Genomic DNA, 17,222 nt, shown 5'->3' with positions numbered 1-17,222 from the left:
TGGTTATGGAGATGTCACTTGGGTCTTGTAAAGGAGACCAGTGCGATAAATTGGAATAGTCTGGGGATGTGTACTGCATGCGTAGAAAATGACTCCATTTGTCTCTTCCCCTCTCCCCTCCCTTTGCCCCTTTTGCTGTTTTGTGGCTCACAGAAAATAAAATAACCCTTGACATTTTTGAACCATCTTTTTTTTTGGTTTCCCCCACTGAATACCAAGGTAAAGGGCTCAACGATTGAGGCACCACAGGGACTCAGACTCAGTCCACCTCATGATGTAGGCTCAGGTGTCAATCAGCCAGGTGAGGACATTCAGGCAGAATGGCTAATGAGGTGGGGAGGGGGCTGTGGTGGAGGCAGAGGACAGTTTCTATTCCTAATGACCTCCCTGCACACACTGTTCATTATTCTCCACTTCAGTGTCAGTAGGCACACTGCACTTCTGCTGGACATACCAAAGCCAGACAGTACCTAGTAGCAGCAACTGTCAGAAACCCTCCTGAAAGAGAAAACTTTAACCAGGTACTCCCCAAATGTGTTAGCCCAGAGAAAAAAGCATGTTTACAACAAATAACTTCAATTCCTATAGTGCTGCAGCTTCAATTTTATAGACTGACCACAGAAAAGTTGTGTTTTTTGGAACTCGTAGTGTCAAACCACTGAAATGACCCGTTGCTGAACCCACACCCCACCCCACCCCTCTGGACAGGAAAATCCTAATCTTTTGGTATCTGTTACATATTCTTTTGCTGTTAGTTTTTTTTTATGATCATGTAAATATTTACAGGTGGTCCCAGAGTTAAGATGGGGTTACGTTCCTCAAAACCCATCGTAAGTTGAAAATATCATAAGTTGAAAATGCATTTAATACACCTAATACACACCTCTGCATGACAGACTAGGAGATACAGATCACTGCCGCTGCCCAGCATCGCAAGAGGGTATCGCACTGCATGTCGTTTGCCTCGGAAAAAAATCTCAATTCGAAATTCAAATCATGGTTTCTACAGAATGCCTATCACCAGCTCACCATCGTAAAGTCAAAAAATCGTAAGTCGAACCATTGTAAGTTGAGGAGCATCTGTACACTTCTTAAACATGTTGAAATGAGATGTGCACTATACTGATGTTAAAATTTTTTTAAGATTGTCTTTTTATTTTAAAATTGAAACCATGAATTTCAAAATAGGGTGCGTGGTGACACAGTGGGTTTGGCCTGTGTCTGCTCTCTGCTGGGTCTGGGGTTCAAGTCCTGCTTGGGGTGCCCTGCAATGGACTGGTGTCCTGTCCTGGGTGTGTCCCCTCCCCCTCCAGCCTTACACTCTGTGTTGCTGGGTTAGGCTCCAACTTGCTGCAACCCCACTTGGGGCAAGCAGCTTCAGACAGTGTGTGTCCATCCATCCATCCATCCATCTTCCTCCGCTTTATCCGGGGCCGGGTCGCGGGGGCAGCAGTCCGAGCAGAGTCCTCCAGACTTCCCTCTTCCCGCACACCTCCTCCAGTTCCTCTGGGGGAACCCCAAGGCGTTCCCAGGCCAGCCGGGAGACATAGTCTCTCCAACGTGTCCTGGGTCTGCCCCGAGGCCTCCTCCCAGTGGGACAAGCCCGGAACACCTCCCCAGGGAGGCGTCCAGGAGGCATCCGGAACAGATGCCCGAGCCACCTCAACTGGCTCCTCTCGATGCAGAGGAGCAGCGGCTCTACTCCGAGCTCCTCCCGGGTGACTGAGCTCCTCACCCTATCCCTAAGGGTGCGCCCAGCCACTCTGCGGAGGAAACTCATTTCTGCCGCTTGTATCCGCGATCTCATTCTTTCGGTCATGATCCAGAGTTCATGACCATAGGTGAGGGTAGGAACGTAGATCGACCGGTAAATTGAGAGCTTTGCCTTACGACTCAGCTCCCTCTTCACCACAACAGACCGGTACAATGACCGCATTACTGCGGACGCCGCACCGATCCGTCTGTCAACCTGCCGCTCCATTTTTCCCTCACTTGTGAACAAGACCCCGAGATACTTAAACTCCTCCACTTGAGGGAGCAACTCCCCCCTAACCCGGAGGGAGCAATCCACCTTTTTCCGACTGAGAACCATGGCCTCGGATTTGGAGGTGCTGATTCTCATCCCCGCCGCTTCGCACTCGGGTGCAAACCTCCCCAGTGCACGCTGCAAGTCTTGACTTGATGAAGCCAACAGGACCACATCGTCCGCAAAAAGCAGAGACGAGATCTCGCGGCCACCAAAACAGACACCCTCCGTTCCCTGACTGCGCCTAGAAATTCTGTCCATAAAGATAATGAACAGAATCGGTGACAAAGGGCAGCCCTGGCGGAGTCCAACATGCACCGGGAACAGGTCTGACTTACTGCCGGCAATGCGAACCAAGCTCCTACTCCGGTCATACAGGGAACGAACAGCCCGTAGCAACGAGCCCCGAACCCCATAATCCCGAAGTACCCCCCACAGGATGCCACGAGGGACACGGTCGAATGCCTTCTCCAGGTCCACAAAACACATATGGACTGGTTGGGCAAACTCCCACGAACCCTCCAGCACCCTAGTGAGGGTATAGAGCTGGTCCAGTGTTCCACGGCCAGGGCGAAAACCGCATTGCTCCTCCTGAATCCGAGGTTCGACTATCGGTCGGATTCTCCTCTCCAGTACCCCGGCATAGACTTTCCCAGGGAGGCTAAGGAGTGTGATCCCCCTGTAGTTGGAACACAATCTCCGGTCCCCCTTCTTAAAAAGAGGGACCACCACCCCAGTCTGCCAGTCCAGAGGCACTGTTCCCGAACTCCACGCGATGCTGCAGAGGCGTGTCAGCCAAGACAGCCCCACAACATCCAGAGACTTGAGAAACTCGGGGCGGATCTCATCCACCCCCGGAGCCTTGCCACCGAGGAGTTTTTTGACTACCTCAGCAACTTCAGCCAGGGTAATGGACAAGTCCCCCTCCAAGTCCCCAGCCTCTGCTTCCTCTGCGGAAGGCGTGTCGGAGGGATTGAGGAGATCCTCAAAGTACTCCTTCCACCGCCCGAGAACATCCTCAGCTGAGGTCAGCAGCGCACCACTTCCACTGTAAACAGTGTTCGTGGAACACCGCTTCCCCCCTCTGAGTCGCCGGACGGTTTGCCAGAATCTCTTTGAGGCCGACCGAAAGTCTTCCTCCTTCACCGAACTCCTCCCAAGCCCGAGTTTTTGCCGCAGCAACTGCCAGAGCCGCGCTCCGTTTGGTCCGTCGGTACCTGTCAGCTGCTTCAGGAGTCCCATGAGCCAGCCAGGCCCGAAAGAACTCCTTCTTCAGCTTGACGGCATCCCTTACTTCCGGTGTCCACCACCGTGTTCGGGGATTGCCGCCGCGACAGGCGCCGGAGACCTTATGGCCACAACTCCGAACCGCCGCCCCGACAATGGAGGCGCAGAACATAGTCCATTCAGACTCAATGTCCCCCACCTCCCTCGGGACCTGGTTGAAGCTCTGTCGGAGGTGGGAGTTGAAGACCTCTCTGACAGGGGCCTCCGCCAAACGTTCCCAACAGACCCTCACTATGCGTTTGGGTCTGCCAGGTCTGTCCAGCTTTTTCCCCCGCCATCGAATCCAACTCACCACCAGGTGGTGATCAGTTGACAGCTCAGCCCCTCTCTTCACCCGAGTGTCCAAGACATATGGCCGAAGGTCAGAAGAAACGACTACAAAGTCGATCATCGACCTCCGACCTAGGGTGTCCTGGTGCCAAGTGCACTGGTGGACACCCTTATGCATGAACATGGTGTTCGTTATGGATAAACCGCGACTAGCACAGAAATCCAATAACAACTCACCGCTCGGGTTCAGATCAGGGAGGCCGTTCCTCCCAATCACGCCCCTCCAGGTATCACTGTCGCTGCCCACGTGGGCGTTAAAGTCCCCCAGTAGAACGACAGAGTCCCCAGTGGGAGCGCTTTCCAGCACGCCCCCCAGGGACTCTAAAAAGGCCGGGTACTCTACACTGCCGCTAGGCGCATAAGCACAAACGACAGTGAGAGACCGTTCCCTGACCCGAAGGCGTAGGGAGACGACCCTCTCATTCACCGGGGTAGACTCCAACACATGGCGGCTGAACTGGGGGGCTATTAATAAGCCCACACCAGCCCGCCGCCTCTCACCTTGGGCAACGCCAGAATAGTGGAGAGTCCACCCCCGATCGAGGAGAGTGGTTCCAGAACCCAAGCTGTGAGTGGAAGTGAGCCCGACTATATCTAGACGGTATCTCTCAACTTCCCGCACCAGCTCAGGCTCCTTCCCCGCCAGTGAGGTGACATTCCAAGTCCCAAAAACCAGAGTTGGCGCCCGAGGTTTGGGTCGGCCGGGCACTCGGCCCCGACCACCGCCCAAATCACAATGCACCGGCCCCTTACGGTTTCTCCGGCAGGTGGTGAGCCCACCGAAGAGCGGCTCCACGTCATGGCTTCGGGCTGAGCTCGGCCAGGCCCCGTGGGCATAGACCTGGCCACCAGGCGTTCGCATGCGAGCTCCCCCCCCAGGCCTGGCTCCAGGGTGGGGCCCCGGTGACCCCATACCGAGCGGGGTAAACGAAAGCCTTGATTTTTCCTTCATAAGGGGTTTTTGAACCGCGCTTTGTCTCGTCTGTCATCCAGGACCTGTCTGCCATGGGAGACCCTACCAGGGGCATATAGCCCCAGACAACATAGCTCCTGGACTCATTCAGGCACTCAAACCCCTCCACGACGGTAAGGTGGCGGTTCACGGAGGAGTGTGTGTGTGAATTTCAAAGTTAAAATTAAATTTTTCAATTTTATTCATAAAGTATAAATCTGTTATTCAACCCCAAATTAGTTTTATAGTGCACCAAATCAGAGGATAGGTTCAGCTGCCCACACATATCAGGCAGCGTTGAGCACAAATATTGAGTGTTTGAACGTGCAAATGTTCCAGTTCCTTCTGGAGGCCATCCGAAGTGCTGCTCTGTGCCGTTCCCGTAGAGCAGTGAAACTGTGCGTAAAATGTGAAGTTGAGAAAATTGAAGATTTGCAGTCTTACAGAATTGCATTGTCCCCTTGCAGTGCCGAGCCCTTTCCTGCGGACACAAATGGCCCCAGTCACATGAAAATCAGAGTTCACAGTGGCTTCAGAAGCCCAAAATGGGCAGGAGGTGAATTAAATTAACATTGACTGTGTTCCACAGGCAGCAAGCAAAGCTTTAAACAGAAGTCCATTTAAGTGCAGATTATGCATGGAGGCCATTTGTGAGACAGGCAATTTCTCTCTATGACAATAAATACGACCTATTTAGTAATGGCAGTGCATCATTAAATGGTCATTAATAGCAGCCTAATGCATCTTTTTGTATTAGACCTGGCAAAGATCTCTTGACTTTGGTCAAAGCTACAGGGGGAGTGTTGCATGGTATTGCATGGATTTGCTGGCAGCTTGGCCCCAGCAGGAAGGTGTAAAACATGAACAGCAGGGTTACAGAAGATAGATGTGGGTTTAAACCCTCCCTTACCTTTCCTAACTCCATTGACTCCTTGTTCCTCAGGCCATTGTGACGGAACCCAAGCTGGTGCATCCACCTGGTCGTATTCTATCACCATGACTGTTGCTCTAAAGCCACTCTGTCCCAGAAAAGTTAGAAAGAAACTGAACCCCTGAGGATGAAAGGAAGTTATTATTAGTTTTGGCTTTCTCAGAGGAATGGCAAGACTATAACTTCTGTACTGGTTGTTGTGAAGGAGCCTGGTCATGGAGACAAGGAGGGAGTGGGGGGGGAATCCTGAAATTGAGTGCTCCGACACTCGAGGACCAAACAGTCATTGTATAGCTTCTTTCCAAATGACTTGGTACACACTGCTGCCCCAGGGGCTGAAAGAGTAGCAGCAGCAGGAGTGGGTGAGCCAGACCTGGGTCAGCTGGCAAAGCAAGTGGCCACTTGTTTGGAGCCCCCCCGCAGGGAGAGTCAAGAGCACAGTAAGGCTGGGGTTTCGGAATAAAAAGTGCTGCACACCAGTATTGCCTCGTCGTCCCATGTTGTCCATATTCAAAATGTCAACATAGCAGACTACTGCGAAGATATGCTTCACTTTTTCAAGTCTTGCAAAAGTAGCCAAGTGTGACTCAAACACAATGCTCTTCTATCTTTGTTGATAAGCTTTTGCATGCAATTGAATATAGGATGGACTTATGCAAAACATATAACGGCAAACCCAACTGATCCCATTGGAAACCTTCATTTGATTCACCCTAAGGCACATTTCCACCAGCAGCACCTGAGCATGCAGCTGTGCACTCTTTGCTCTCATCACACTGCACATCTTTTGTTTGCAGTGGGCTTTTCATCCCCCTCCCATTACCACGCCTCATATTTCTCTCACTTGTTCATCATTCTCTGTCAATTCTCTTCAGCAGTGTACAAATATAAATGTCTGCCTGTCCTCCACCCTGATAGGCTATTCTCCTGGTGGTGTTTTGTACTTCTCTTTTATTCTATTGTCTTTTGTTCCTTTAGTTGGTAACCTTATGATTTATTATTCAGTAAGCATTTCAAGTGCTTGATCTGCATATATCTGGTTTTTCGAGAAGGTAAATAAACGGTGAAGTGATCTATAAACTGTGTCAGGGTTCTGCAGACTTATGCAAATACAATGTGTGAAAGGCCCATAGTTAATTTTTCCTAGCTGGCAAACAGCCAAGGCAGTGGAGCGATGCTAAGTATTCTGACTGCCTGAGGAGCACATACCTCCTTGGGTGTGCCCTGGCCCCATTTCTGGCTCGTCGGAGGCACAGTCTTGGGCGCCCACCGTGTTTTCATAGCAGTTTCCTTTGCTGATGAGCTGATGCAGTTCAACTGAGTCACAGCTGTCATCCATGGCCAAATGAAAGGGAACTTTTTACCTCTGGGAACTGGTTTTTCCCATCTCTGTTTTAAGCTGAGGTGTGGGTGGAGATGCAGGACAAGTTTTCACTGTGTCTTTGGTTATGTAGCTTATTGTGGGCAAGCCTGTGAAATTAAATTTTTTGGTTTTAAAAGCAGTTGAATGCCTTCCAACACTCCTGTAAAGGATCCATCTTCATGGTTGTCTATATATATATACACACACACACACACATTTTCAGAACCGCTTGTCCCATACGGGGACACGGGGAACCGGAGCCTACCCGGTAACACAGGGCGTAAGGCCGGAGGGGGAGGGGACACACCCAGAACAGGACGCCAGTCCATCGCAAGGCACCCCCAGCGGGACTTGAACCCCAGACCCACCGGAGAGCAGGACTGTGGTCCAACCCACTGCGCCACCACACCCCCCTTTTATATATATATATATATATATATATATATATATATATATTAATTATGTATATTTCCACTTTTAGATTGGACAGATCCTTGTTCCTAAGACATATGCCATGAACTAACACTGAAAAAAAGTATTTAAGAGTCACCTCCTTGGGCTTGTAAGTATAAAATATAAAGCTCACCTGAAAATGCGAGCCAACCTAGGCTGTTGTTTCACATGAAAGATGGAGTCTGTCATTATTTCTTTCATGTTTTTTTTTTTTTGTTTGTTTTTTCCTCATGCATGCTGGACAGCAAGCAAGAAGAACCAGGGATCTCCTGGTAAGATATCTTGTGGGAAAAAAAAAAAAAAAAACTTTGCTAATTTTGTCAATCTTTTCTTCTCTTTCCAGCTCCTTTGACTTTTTTTTTTTTTTTAGGGAAATTGAGGTTTGCTTCAAATTTTCTAATTTTTTCTTTGCTCTGAGGTATAACTAAAGGTATTAGGTGAAGCTGACTGCAACCAACCAAATCAATGTTGATTAGATTGCAGAGGACACCACACCACGTTCCACTGCATTCTTCAACACTAGCGTGCTGCCACTTGTTTGTTGTAACTTGTTCACTGTTTGAGATGAGATTAGAACATTTTTGCTGAGTTTCTTTTTTGCATTGGTTAAAGGTGGGTTCGTGCTGATGACATTATTTTTAAGATGGGGTTGTGTTTTTCTGAGGGGTGCAGCACAGTCCTGCTTTCCGGTGGGTCTGTGGTTCGAGTCCCGCTTGGGGTGCCTTGCGACGGACTGGCGTCCCGTCCTGGGTGTGTCTCCTCCCCCTCCGGCCTTATGCCCTGTGTTACCGGGAAGGCTCCGGTTCCCCGCGACCCCGAATGGGACAAGCGGCTCTGAAAATGTGTGTGTGTGTGTGTGTGTGTGTTGTGTTTTTCTTACTATGCCTAATGGTTATCTTTGGCTGCTGAAGCGAGATTAACATTCACCTGATGAACACTGTCTTTACCCAGACCTTGCTGGAAATCTTCCAGAATGCACATCTAGGCAGCAAGAGGGATCTGCTCATTCATTCTGGGGCCTCTATACACCACTACAGAAACAATCAAGTGTTTGCCTTGACTTCCGCTTATCCTTGGCTCAAAACCAGGTTCAACCAATTTAAACTAAAGAGTGACCACTCTTTGGCTTTCTTATCATATGCTTGAATAGTGAATGTCCTGTAAAAAAAATTCATTCTTAGCTGCCAAGAGTTCAGTTGATTTTCCTCAGATGGGGGAATGATTTTGGGCTGAAACAGAGATGCATGGCCATCTGTTCAGATGACACAGATGGTCAAACCTGATTTGTTTACATGTTGGTGTTTTTCCTAACTGGTTAAGGAAGGTTGTTTTGGTATCATTGTACTGTTAATCATCAGGGATATTTAAAGAGTCTTGATACATGTTTTCATTTGAATTATGCTTTTTAATTTATCTTACTGTAGGGGTGCAGTGGCACAGTGGGTTTGACCAGGTTCTGCTCTCCGGTGGGTCTGAGGTTCAAGTCCTGCCTGGGGTGCCTTGCAACAAACTGGTGTGCTGTCCTGTCCTGGGTGTGTCCCCTCCCCTTCCAGTCTTACGCCCTATGTTGCCAGGTTAGGCTCTGGTTTGCTGCAACCCCCCTTGAGACAAGTGGTTTCAGTCAATTTGTTTTATTTTGTGGCTCTTTAAAGGTTCCTGTTAGGAGTTGCTATCGAATCTCAAGGCTGGGACTTTGTAGAAAATACTAACATGTTCAGGTTAGGAGGATGAGAACACATTAAAATGCATTATAAATAAAACATACATCCATAGATATTTTATTTGGTATTTATGCAAGGAATTTCAGCAAAACCTAAATAACTGACTTGAATTTCAGCTGTACAGTTTTGAAAATAATAATTTGACACTAAGTATTGTAAGAGCAAAAAGTTACAGTGTCAAACATTTACAAAGTTGACCAAAAGCTCCATTGAAAAAAATCCAGTCAGCAGATAGAGAGGTTGGCTGTGAGTTGTGAATTCTGAGGCCCAGTGGACTTCGGAAGGGGATGTTTAATGCAATACCACGCAGTTTAGTCCACTTTGGCTTTGTGGACAATTTTTTGGAAAAAGTTAAGACTCCCAGGCTTGTGTTTTGTGCATTACATCCCCTGTCAGGCAGAAAATGATCATCAGCCAGTAGGGTCTATTTATGGGATTCCTTCTGCTATGTGGATATGGCCTGGAAGCTTCGAACTGCTGGCAGCTCTCTGGTGCCTTCTTCACCTCTCATTAGAAAGCCAGCTAACAGTAAACTGTGTCAACACTGTCTTTCCACTGCAACTTGATGAAAGCCCTTGGTGCTTGCATTCCCTCATTCGTTTCCATAATTTTTCCTATAAATGTGCTCATGAGCTGAAGACAGGCAGCTCTGGTGGTGGCCTTGTAGGCCTTATTCAGTGTACTGTCCTGCTGCTATAGGAGTAACATCCCACAGAAACTCTCTAGAACACATTGCTTACTGCTCAGTGCTGCCACAGTACTTTGTTCGCTGGCATGTTCATCAGTTTTATTTGCAATTTCTAGGCACTTAACAAAGAGTGAACCTGCAGAGGTTGACATCTTATCTGACAGAATGGCTTCAAATCAACTCAGGAGATGTTTCATATGACCCAGTCAACAGTTGCGGGAGTATGTGTTTGTATCTACAGCATTACTGTGTTACATGTGTACCCTTTTGCGTGAAAATCTGTATGGAGGCGGTGGAAAAAAGTGCGTTCAGTCATATCACTATGTAGTATGTTGTTCACTTTTAATAAATATTTTTTTTTTCAGAGCAAATATGAATGTAAAACACAACGTAGAGGTTATTCTAAACATGTACAGGTTAGTTTTTTCCCAGTAGATGCACTGTTATTATTCTAAGAAACTGTATTGCTGCTCCTTATAAGCATAGCCCCTTTCTTTTTACAGTGGTTTAAAATGTTTTAAAATCAGACAGACACACACACACGCACACTGGCTGGAACCGCTTGTCTCAAGGAGCCGGGGCCTAACCTGGCAACACAGGGCGCAAGGCTAAGGGGGGACGGAACACATCCAGGACAGGACACCAGTTCGCCGCAAAGCACCCCAAGCAGGACCCAAATCCCAGACCCACCAGACAGAGGGACCCAACCAAATCCGATGCGCCACTGCACCACCCCTGTGTTTTAAAATGTTCTGGGAAATGATTACAGTACAATTAGGATGAAACTAAGGAAAAGGTTGAATGAAAAAATAAGCACTTCAAGCAGCATAATAATAATAATAATAATAATAAAAGTCTGATAACTGGAACTCTGGCATCTTGCAATGAGTTGGTGTATACATGGACTATCTAAACGAAAACTCTTTAACATCTTGTGATATTTACTCTATTTCATTTTATTTAAATAGAATTTATTATTTTAGCTGTTTATTCCACTGCATACCGTACATCCTCACTATCAAATGAAGCTCTTCAGTTTTCAAATGAGATGAAAATCTCCTAAGATCAGTTTAATTACCTCCCTGAGATGTTTTTTTCAAAAGCTTCATCAGAGAGTGTATGCATGGGTTTCAACACCTCAATTAAATTTTTGAATCCATGTCTTTGCATTTCAACAAGTTGAGTGCTTTGTTTATTAAAAAGGCAACAAATTCTCCTCATACCTTTTTTAATTTTTTTAATTCAAATTTGCCTTTTTCCTTGCTGTTCGAGGTTCATTAGTTCATTTAGCAAACATAAATGTCTTAAGAAGGAGAATACCTCCCCCTTTGATTGAGGGATTCTCCGGTTCCAGACACAGCCACCAACCAAAATAAATCCCCACGCAGCACACAGGCTGAACCCTCTTGTCCCGAGCGGGGTTGTGATGAACCCGGCAACGCAGGGCGCAAGGCCAGAGGGGAAGGGGACACACCCAGGATAGAACATCAGTCCGTCGCAAGGCACCCCAAACCAAGACTTAAACCCCAGAGCCACCAAGGAACAGGAGCCGGCCAAGCCCGCCACATCACCGTGCTCCTCTCCCTGAACAGTGTCATCATAAAGCATCACTGAACTTATGTTTTTTGTTATTGGTAGTAGTATTTTCTCATTTTTTAAAAATACTTCAAACAAAATAACTGGTTACTGGTTAACATACTGGGATGGCTGCCAAGTGCTCTATCAATGATTTAATGTGCCAGCTGTTCATGTAGACTCCCCCATTTGGGGAGAAATGAGCACATTTAAGAGGCGATTGGTTAATGAAAGATCACATAGTGATCCAAGTACAGAAAGTGGCAGATTGTACCCTGTTGTTTTAACCATTTATATTCAAGGACCAGGCTGTGCTTGTATTTCAGACAGGTTTACAGATGTTCCCCATTTTTCTAGTTGAAAGCACTTCAAATAATATAAGCACATTTAACGTAAAGTTAAATTCATCCTTTTGTCACTGTTGATTCTAAATGGGAGTTAGAGATGAGAGATGAGCGATACTGGATGTTGTAGACCATACCCTTTCTGAAAGGAATGGCTCATAGTAATGCTGGTAGTGCATGATCTATTGGATTGTACCTTGTTGCACCAGTTACTGCCTACCACCATTCCCCCAATGAATCAAAAAGGACTGCCAAGACACCCACAGTGTCTGGTAGCACAAATTTTTCAGTGCAACAGGTCGTACAATCTCTCCATTTATCACTTCTGTTTAGTTAAAATCTCTAATAAAGAAATTATTAAAACCCATCATGCCTACACTAAAATGCAGAGTATGAAATCCATTTACAAAACCAACCAAAGTACTGCATGCCATGTGCTTAAAAAAAAAATAAAATTAAACATATATCTCAAGGCTCCAATTTTGTTAAAATCCTTAAAAAGGACACTTACCCTGCAACTTCACCACTCAAGAAGGGTGGTCCCCTGGCTTGTTCCCAAGGGGTTGTTGTACGGCTTACCTGACCTTTCCTACATTACGCTAACTAAAATCAAGAACAAAAAAGTAAGTCAAACACTACACAGGTAGCCCTGTTTTTAGGGCTGCTTAAAATTGTAAAACATTGTCATGTTACATTGAAACATGCAGTTAAAGCAATTAAATAGAATGAAAATGTAGAAACCTTGCACCTGATATACTGTAAAAGACATAATACAACAAAAGGACAAGACATACCCACACCAGAAACAGGATTTGTTGTGTCTTGTATGTGTTCTGGAGACGTATTATTTACCCCTAGACAGAGAGTATGCCACAGACTGGTAGGGGTTATAGCCAAAGGAGGTGCTTCCACCTCTTCTTGATTTCTAAGGAACCACCAATGAATGTTGTCTGTGAACAATACACCATAACACTGCCATTAAAATTGTCCTGTCTACCAGCACAAGCCATGACTGCATCTGTGCACAGTTGATACTATACTTGGTGGTAGGCAGCAGTGGCAATTGGGGCAGGTTTTATTACGAAACAAAAGTCAGAAAATAAAGATGAGGACATGGCCCCTTTTCGGGGAGCATAAAAACAAGAACCAAAGCACACATACATAAAGCAAAAAGGGAATCCCAAAAAAGGGAAGGCAAAGGGAATCCCAGTTGAGGCTTATACTCCCCAAACAGTCCTGTTTAACAGCCTGTGGACCAGCTGCTCTAATGTCTCTCCTAAATCTGTCCCAGTGGGCCGCAGTTGGCTGTGTTGTGTGGGGAGCTGTCATTCACTGCAGCCCCATCCCCGCACAGCAGTTCACAATACAGTGTGAATGTACATCTTGGTATGTGTCATACACTCAGACCTGGTGCCCACTTGTCTCTCCTTCTCTCTCCCCTGGACAGATCCTGAAGCCCCAGCAGACCCTGTGGCCCCAGTGATTGTAATTTCTCCAAGGAACACTACAGTGGTGGCTGGAGCCAGCGAGGCCACGCTTGAGTGTGTGGCCAATGCCAGGTGGGTCCCCACATGGGGTAACATCATCAGTCAATATCTCAGACAGGGCCGAGTATAGTATTGTTCTCCTTGTATTTTTTTCTCTTGTAGCTACTTTCTGTGAGGTTGCTGTCATCAGACTTGCAGTGTGAGAATGTAGAGAATACTTTATGTTGTATGAGGATGTGATATGTCAAACACACCTCATCAAGAGGTGTGTTTGACATATCACATCCTCACTCAACATACCTCTGCAACCCCCCTCACATTAAAGTCACCTACTTGATTTAATCACCATTGCTGGCTGAGCTCCTGCTCCCCACAAGCATCACACTTTTATTAGTCATATTTATCTATTAGTCATAATTATCTAAATACCCTTGTAGGTGTAAGATATGGCAAAACACGTTAAAGATATAAAGGAATCAAACTTATGGTCGCTGTAACCAGTAAAAAAGCATTATTTTGATTTCATTAGCGGGGTAGCAAAATGTCAAGTGCCATTATGTTGTCTGAGTTATTATATCCGAGTGTAGCGTCTAAAATGACAAGGTGTTTGACTTCTGAGCCAGCTGAGGGGGATTGATTCTGCAACACATATGATCCGATCACATTCTGTTTAACAAGGCCATTAATTGTCTAAGAAGAGTCCAGAAATGGAATGAATGAAGCCTCTGAATGCTAAACTGCTTTCATAAGGACAGGCAGACATGTTAAGCAGCTTATCTCCACAAACAAAGTCATTTAATTAAAATAAGATTGTTAGTGTCTTGGAATGTGGGATGTTTAATAATTATCGGCAGTTCGGAGAACTGGCGATCCACTTTGTGATTTCAGAGCATGTATTTAAGATGCTGAACAAGTGAGATGTTGCTGTTGAAGCAGTTGTCCCACCCCACCCCCCAACATGCACTGTATTATGATGAAGGCCCGTGGAAAAGCTGAGCATCACTTGGAGGCGGAATGACATGGAGCTGCCCGGCGGTGTAGGCACATTTGGGAGGCGGCTGACAATTGTGAATCCAACTTCAGCTGATGTCGGACTCTATGTGTGTGAGGCCACCATACTGGATAGCAGCGTGAGGCCTTCAGAGGCCAGAGCCTTCCTGTCTATCATGGGTAAGCCCCATCATCCCTTGCTGTTTCTTTGCCTCCCTATGAATGACCATGTGAGCATTTAGCATGTGGCCTCTCCTGCTGGGCTGCTGCTGACTAATACCCAGAAAAGTATCTTTGATGATTTATGATGTTGAGTTCGATGCAGATGATTTCTGCTTTAATGTCCCCAAATCTAGACTCCCTCTCTCCTTTTGTTATTCGTTTATGAGAAGATAAAATTTTGGCAGAAACATGTAGTAAATATAAATGTAAAGAACAGATAAAATGTAAATGTAGACAACAGAACAAGGAAGGCATGCCAATAGTCATCTTCATTGTACTTGTTTTTTTTTTGTGTAGTTTCCATTTCTTATTCTGTGGGCTGAAACAAAGTAAGGATCAGAAAACAGGTCCACTAGGGTTTTCTACTACTCACACTTGCTTTGCAGCACAGTCATTACAGCTAGACAGATACTTAAGGTCACTCTAACATACTCCAGATGGTTTTTCCTGTCCAAAATGTTTGTTTTATAAAGAGTAAAAACTTACTGTCGTATAATATGTTCTCATTCTTAGTACGATGTCTGTTTTATTTTTCCATGAAAGTATTTATACAGTATCTCTAACCATTGGGTTCTTTTGGTCAGTGTTTACAGATTTTGTTCCGTTATATTTTCTTCAAAAATTGTATATGTTGCTTAGCACCATGCATTGTCAAATACATGTACTAGTATCCCTCGATTTGCAAGCTCTCGTTATGTGAAATTTTGGAATAATGCCTCTTGGCTTTTGACACTCACTTGATACTCCATTTACTTAACAAAAAACCTGGATAACAAAATTTATCCAAAGTGTGTCTGTAAAAATTGAAAGTCGTACATCATTTGAGTAAAGCAGAAGTGCAATAATGTACAGTAGTTGACACATCTGTAGCCATAGCTCACCATCTGCTGGTGTGTTAAGAATGTGAGAATGTTGCTGTAAGAGAATGGGCATTATTGGCAGTGTATGAAATTCCACAGGTGTGCCTGTTGGCCATAGTGGGTGTGTTATCTAATTGAATGACTGCAGAGTACCTTTGTGTATATGAGCAGTTTTAGAAAGTTGTTCACAATAAATGCAACATGTTCAGTAGATACCCGCTTGGCTTACTGGTCATCCTGCAGTGACCTTACCAGTTAAAAGGAAAAGCAGGAATTACCCTGGAAATGCATTTTTCTATTTAAAATAGGCTTTCACTACCTAATATTTCAGTATCCAAACTGTTTTCAGGAGCAGATTAATTTCATAAATTAAGGAATGCCTGCATAACATCCCAGTCAGTGTTTAAACATACTGAAGTGTATCAGTATCTGTCTGTTACACACTCTAAATAAGCTTATTTTAAACCAGTGGGTAAAAAAAAACTACACCTCCCTATCCTCAGGCTCATTATCCTGGCATTTCAGAGAATGCATATATATATATCTATTTGTTTCATAGAATGTATACAGAATTATAGCAACATAATGAAGTAAGGAAAATTGAAATAAATTGCATTGAATAATGGGGGGTGTGGTGGCGCGGTGGCGCAGTGGGTTGGACCAGGTCCTGTTCTCCAGTGGGTCTGGGGTTCAAGTCCCGCTTGGGGTACCTTGCGACGGACTGGCGTCCCGTCCTGGGTGTGTCCCCTCCCCCTCCGGCCTTACGCCCTGTGTTGCCGGGTAGGCTCCGGTTCCCCGCAACCCCGTATGGGACAAGCGGTTCTGAAAATGTGTGTGCATTGAATAATAATGACAGCCATTCTATTCATTAGGAAGGTGTTCATTTGTAGGCTAAGCTGAAAGCCACACCTGCTATTGGTCGACAGATAAAAGGCCCATACATATGAATAAAGATGCAGACACAAAAAATAAATTTTATTATAGTCTCATTTTGAAGTGACTTTGTAAGATTAATGGTGGCTGTCAGTATCTCACAGGCAGCCTTTAAGAGAAGCATACAGGTGTCTTTATTGCTTCCTCCTCCAGATTCACTCAGTAAATATATGTGTTCAAGAGTACTCACAAGTGCACTTTCACTTTGAGAAGAAAGCATCAAACTTCTGTGTGTTTAATTCAACACAAAAGCCTATTTTTACATGACAGGTTACCTGTGGTAATGAAACACCTTTATGAACAAACTGAATGCTATGGGCCTTGCTCATGGTCTTGAAAGTATAGGGCAACAATAGCGACAAGTTGGATGCAACAATATGCTGACATTGTCAGTATATTACTCAGTGTGCTGAAAATTCTTGTGTGATATAAGAAGACACACGCATACCTATATACACACCACTTGTCCTGAGCAGGGTCGCGGCGAACCAGAACCTAGCCCGGCAACACAGGGCATAGGGCTGGAGGGGACACACCAGGAGGAGACACCAGTCCATCACAATACACCCCAAGCAGGGCTCAAACCCCAGACCCACCAGAAACCATTACCCAGCAAAGGCCGCTGCGCCACCGCATCCCCCTGTAAGAAGATAGACAATATGAATTACCACCCAATATAAGTTTACATGGAGTTACACAGTTGTGAATATTGAGGCATGAATATGTCATATTTTTCCCTCATTACAGGAAGTAATTTTTAAATGTATGCACTGGCTATCTGACATGATTTATAAATTAAATACTGGTGGTAATGAACACTTCCACAGGGAAATTTGAGTCATGTCCACAAGGCTGTATTGTATTAGTTACTCTTATGCTCTTGAAGTTCACTAGGTGTTTTGTTAGGACTGTATGTCCCCTGGTGTGGTGGCGTGATGGGTTGGACTGGGTCCTGCTCTCTGGTGGGTCAGGAGTTCAAGTCCCCCTTCGGGTGCCTTGCGACGGACTGGTGTCCCGTCCTGGGTGTGTCCCCTTACACTCTGTGTTGCCGGGTTAGGCT

At 45.7% G+C, this 17,222-nt stretch overlaps 1 protein-coding gene across 2 annotated transcripts in view; it reads left to right on the top strand.

The window, feature by feature from the left end:
• Positions 1–17,222, top strand: part of LOC108922541 (protein sidekick-1-like) — a 376,626-nt gene that overhangs the window by 257,275 nt on the left and 102,129 nt on the right. For both annotated transcript variants that reach the window (XM_018732731.2, XM_029250679.1), the window contains 2 exons: positions 13,118–13,229; positions 14,137–14,327. In XM_018732731.2, the coding sequence (XP_018588247.2) occupies positions 13,118–13,229; positions 14,137–14,327 (303 nt within the window). The remainder of the gene's footprint in view (positions 1–13,117; positions 13,230–14,136; positions 14,328–17,222) is intronic.

The sequence above is a fragment of the Scleropages formosus genome, chromosome 3 (assembly GCF_900964775.1).
Source record: "Scleropages formosus chromosome 3, fSclFor1.1, whole genome shotgun sequence".
NCBI classification, from domain to species: domain Eukaryota; kingdom Metazoa; phylum Chordata; class Actinopteri; order Osteoglossiformes; family Osteoglossidae; genus Scleropages; species Scleropages formosus.
Note: the sequence above shows the minus strand (reverse complement) of the source record. Positions and strands in the feature narration are given on the sequence as shown.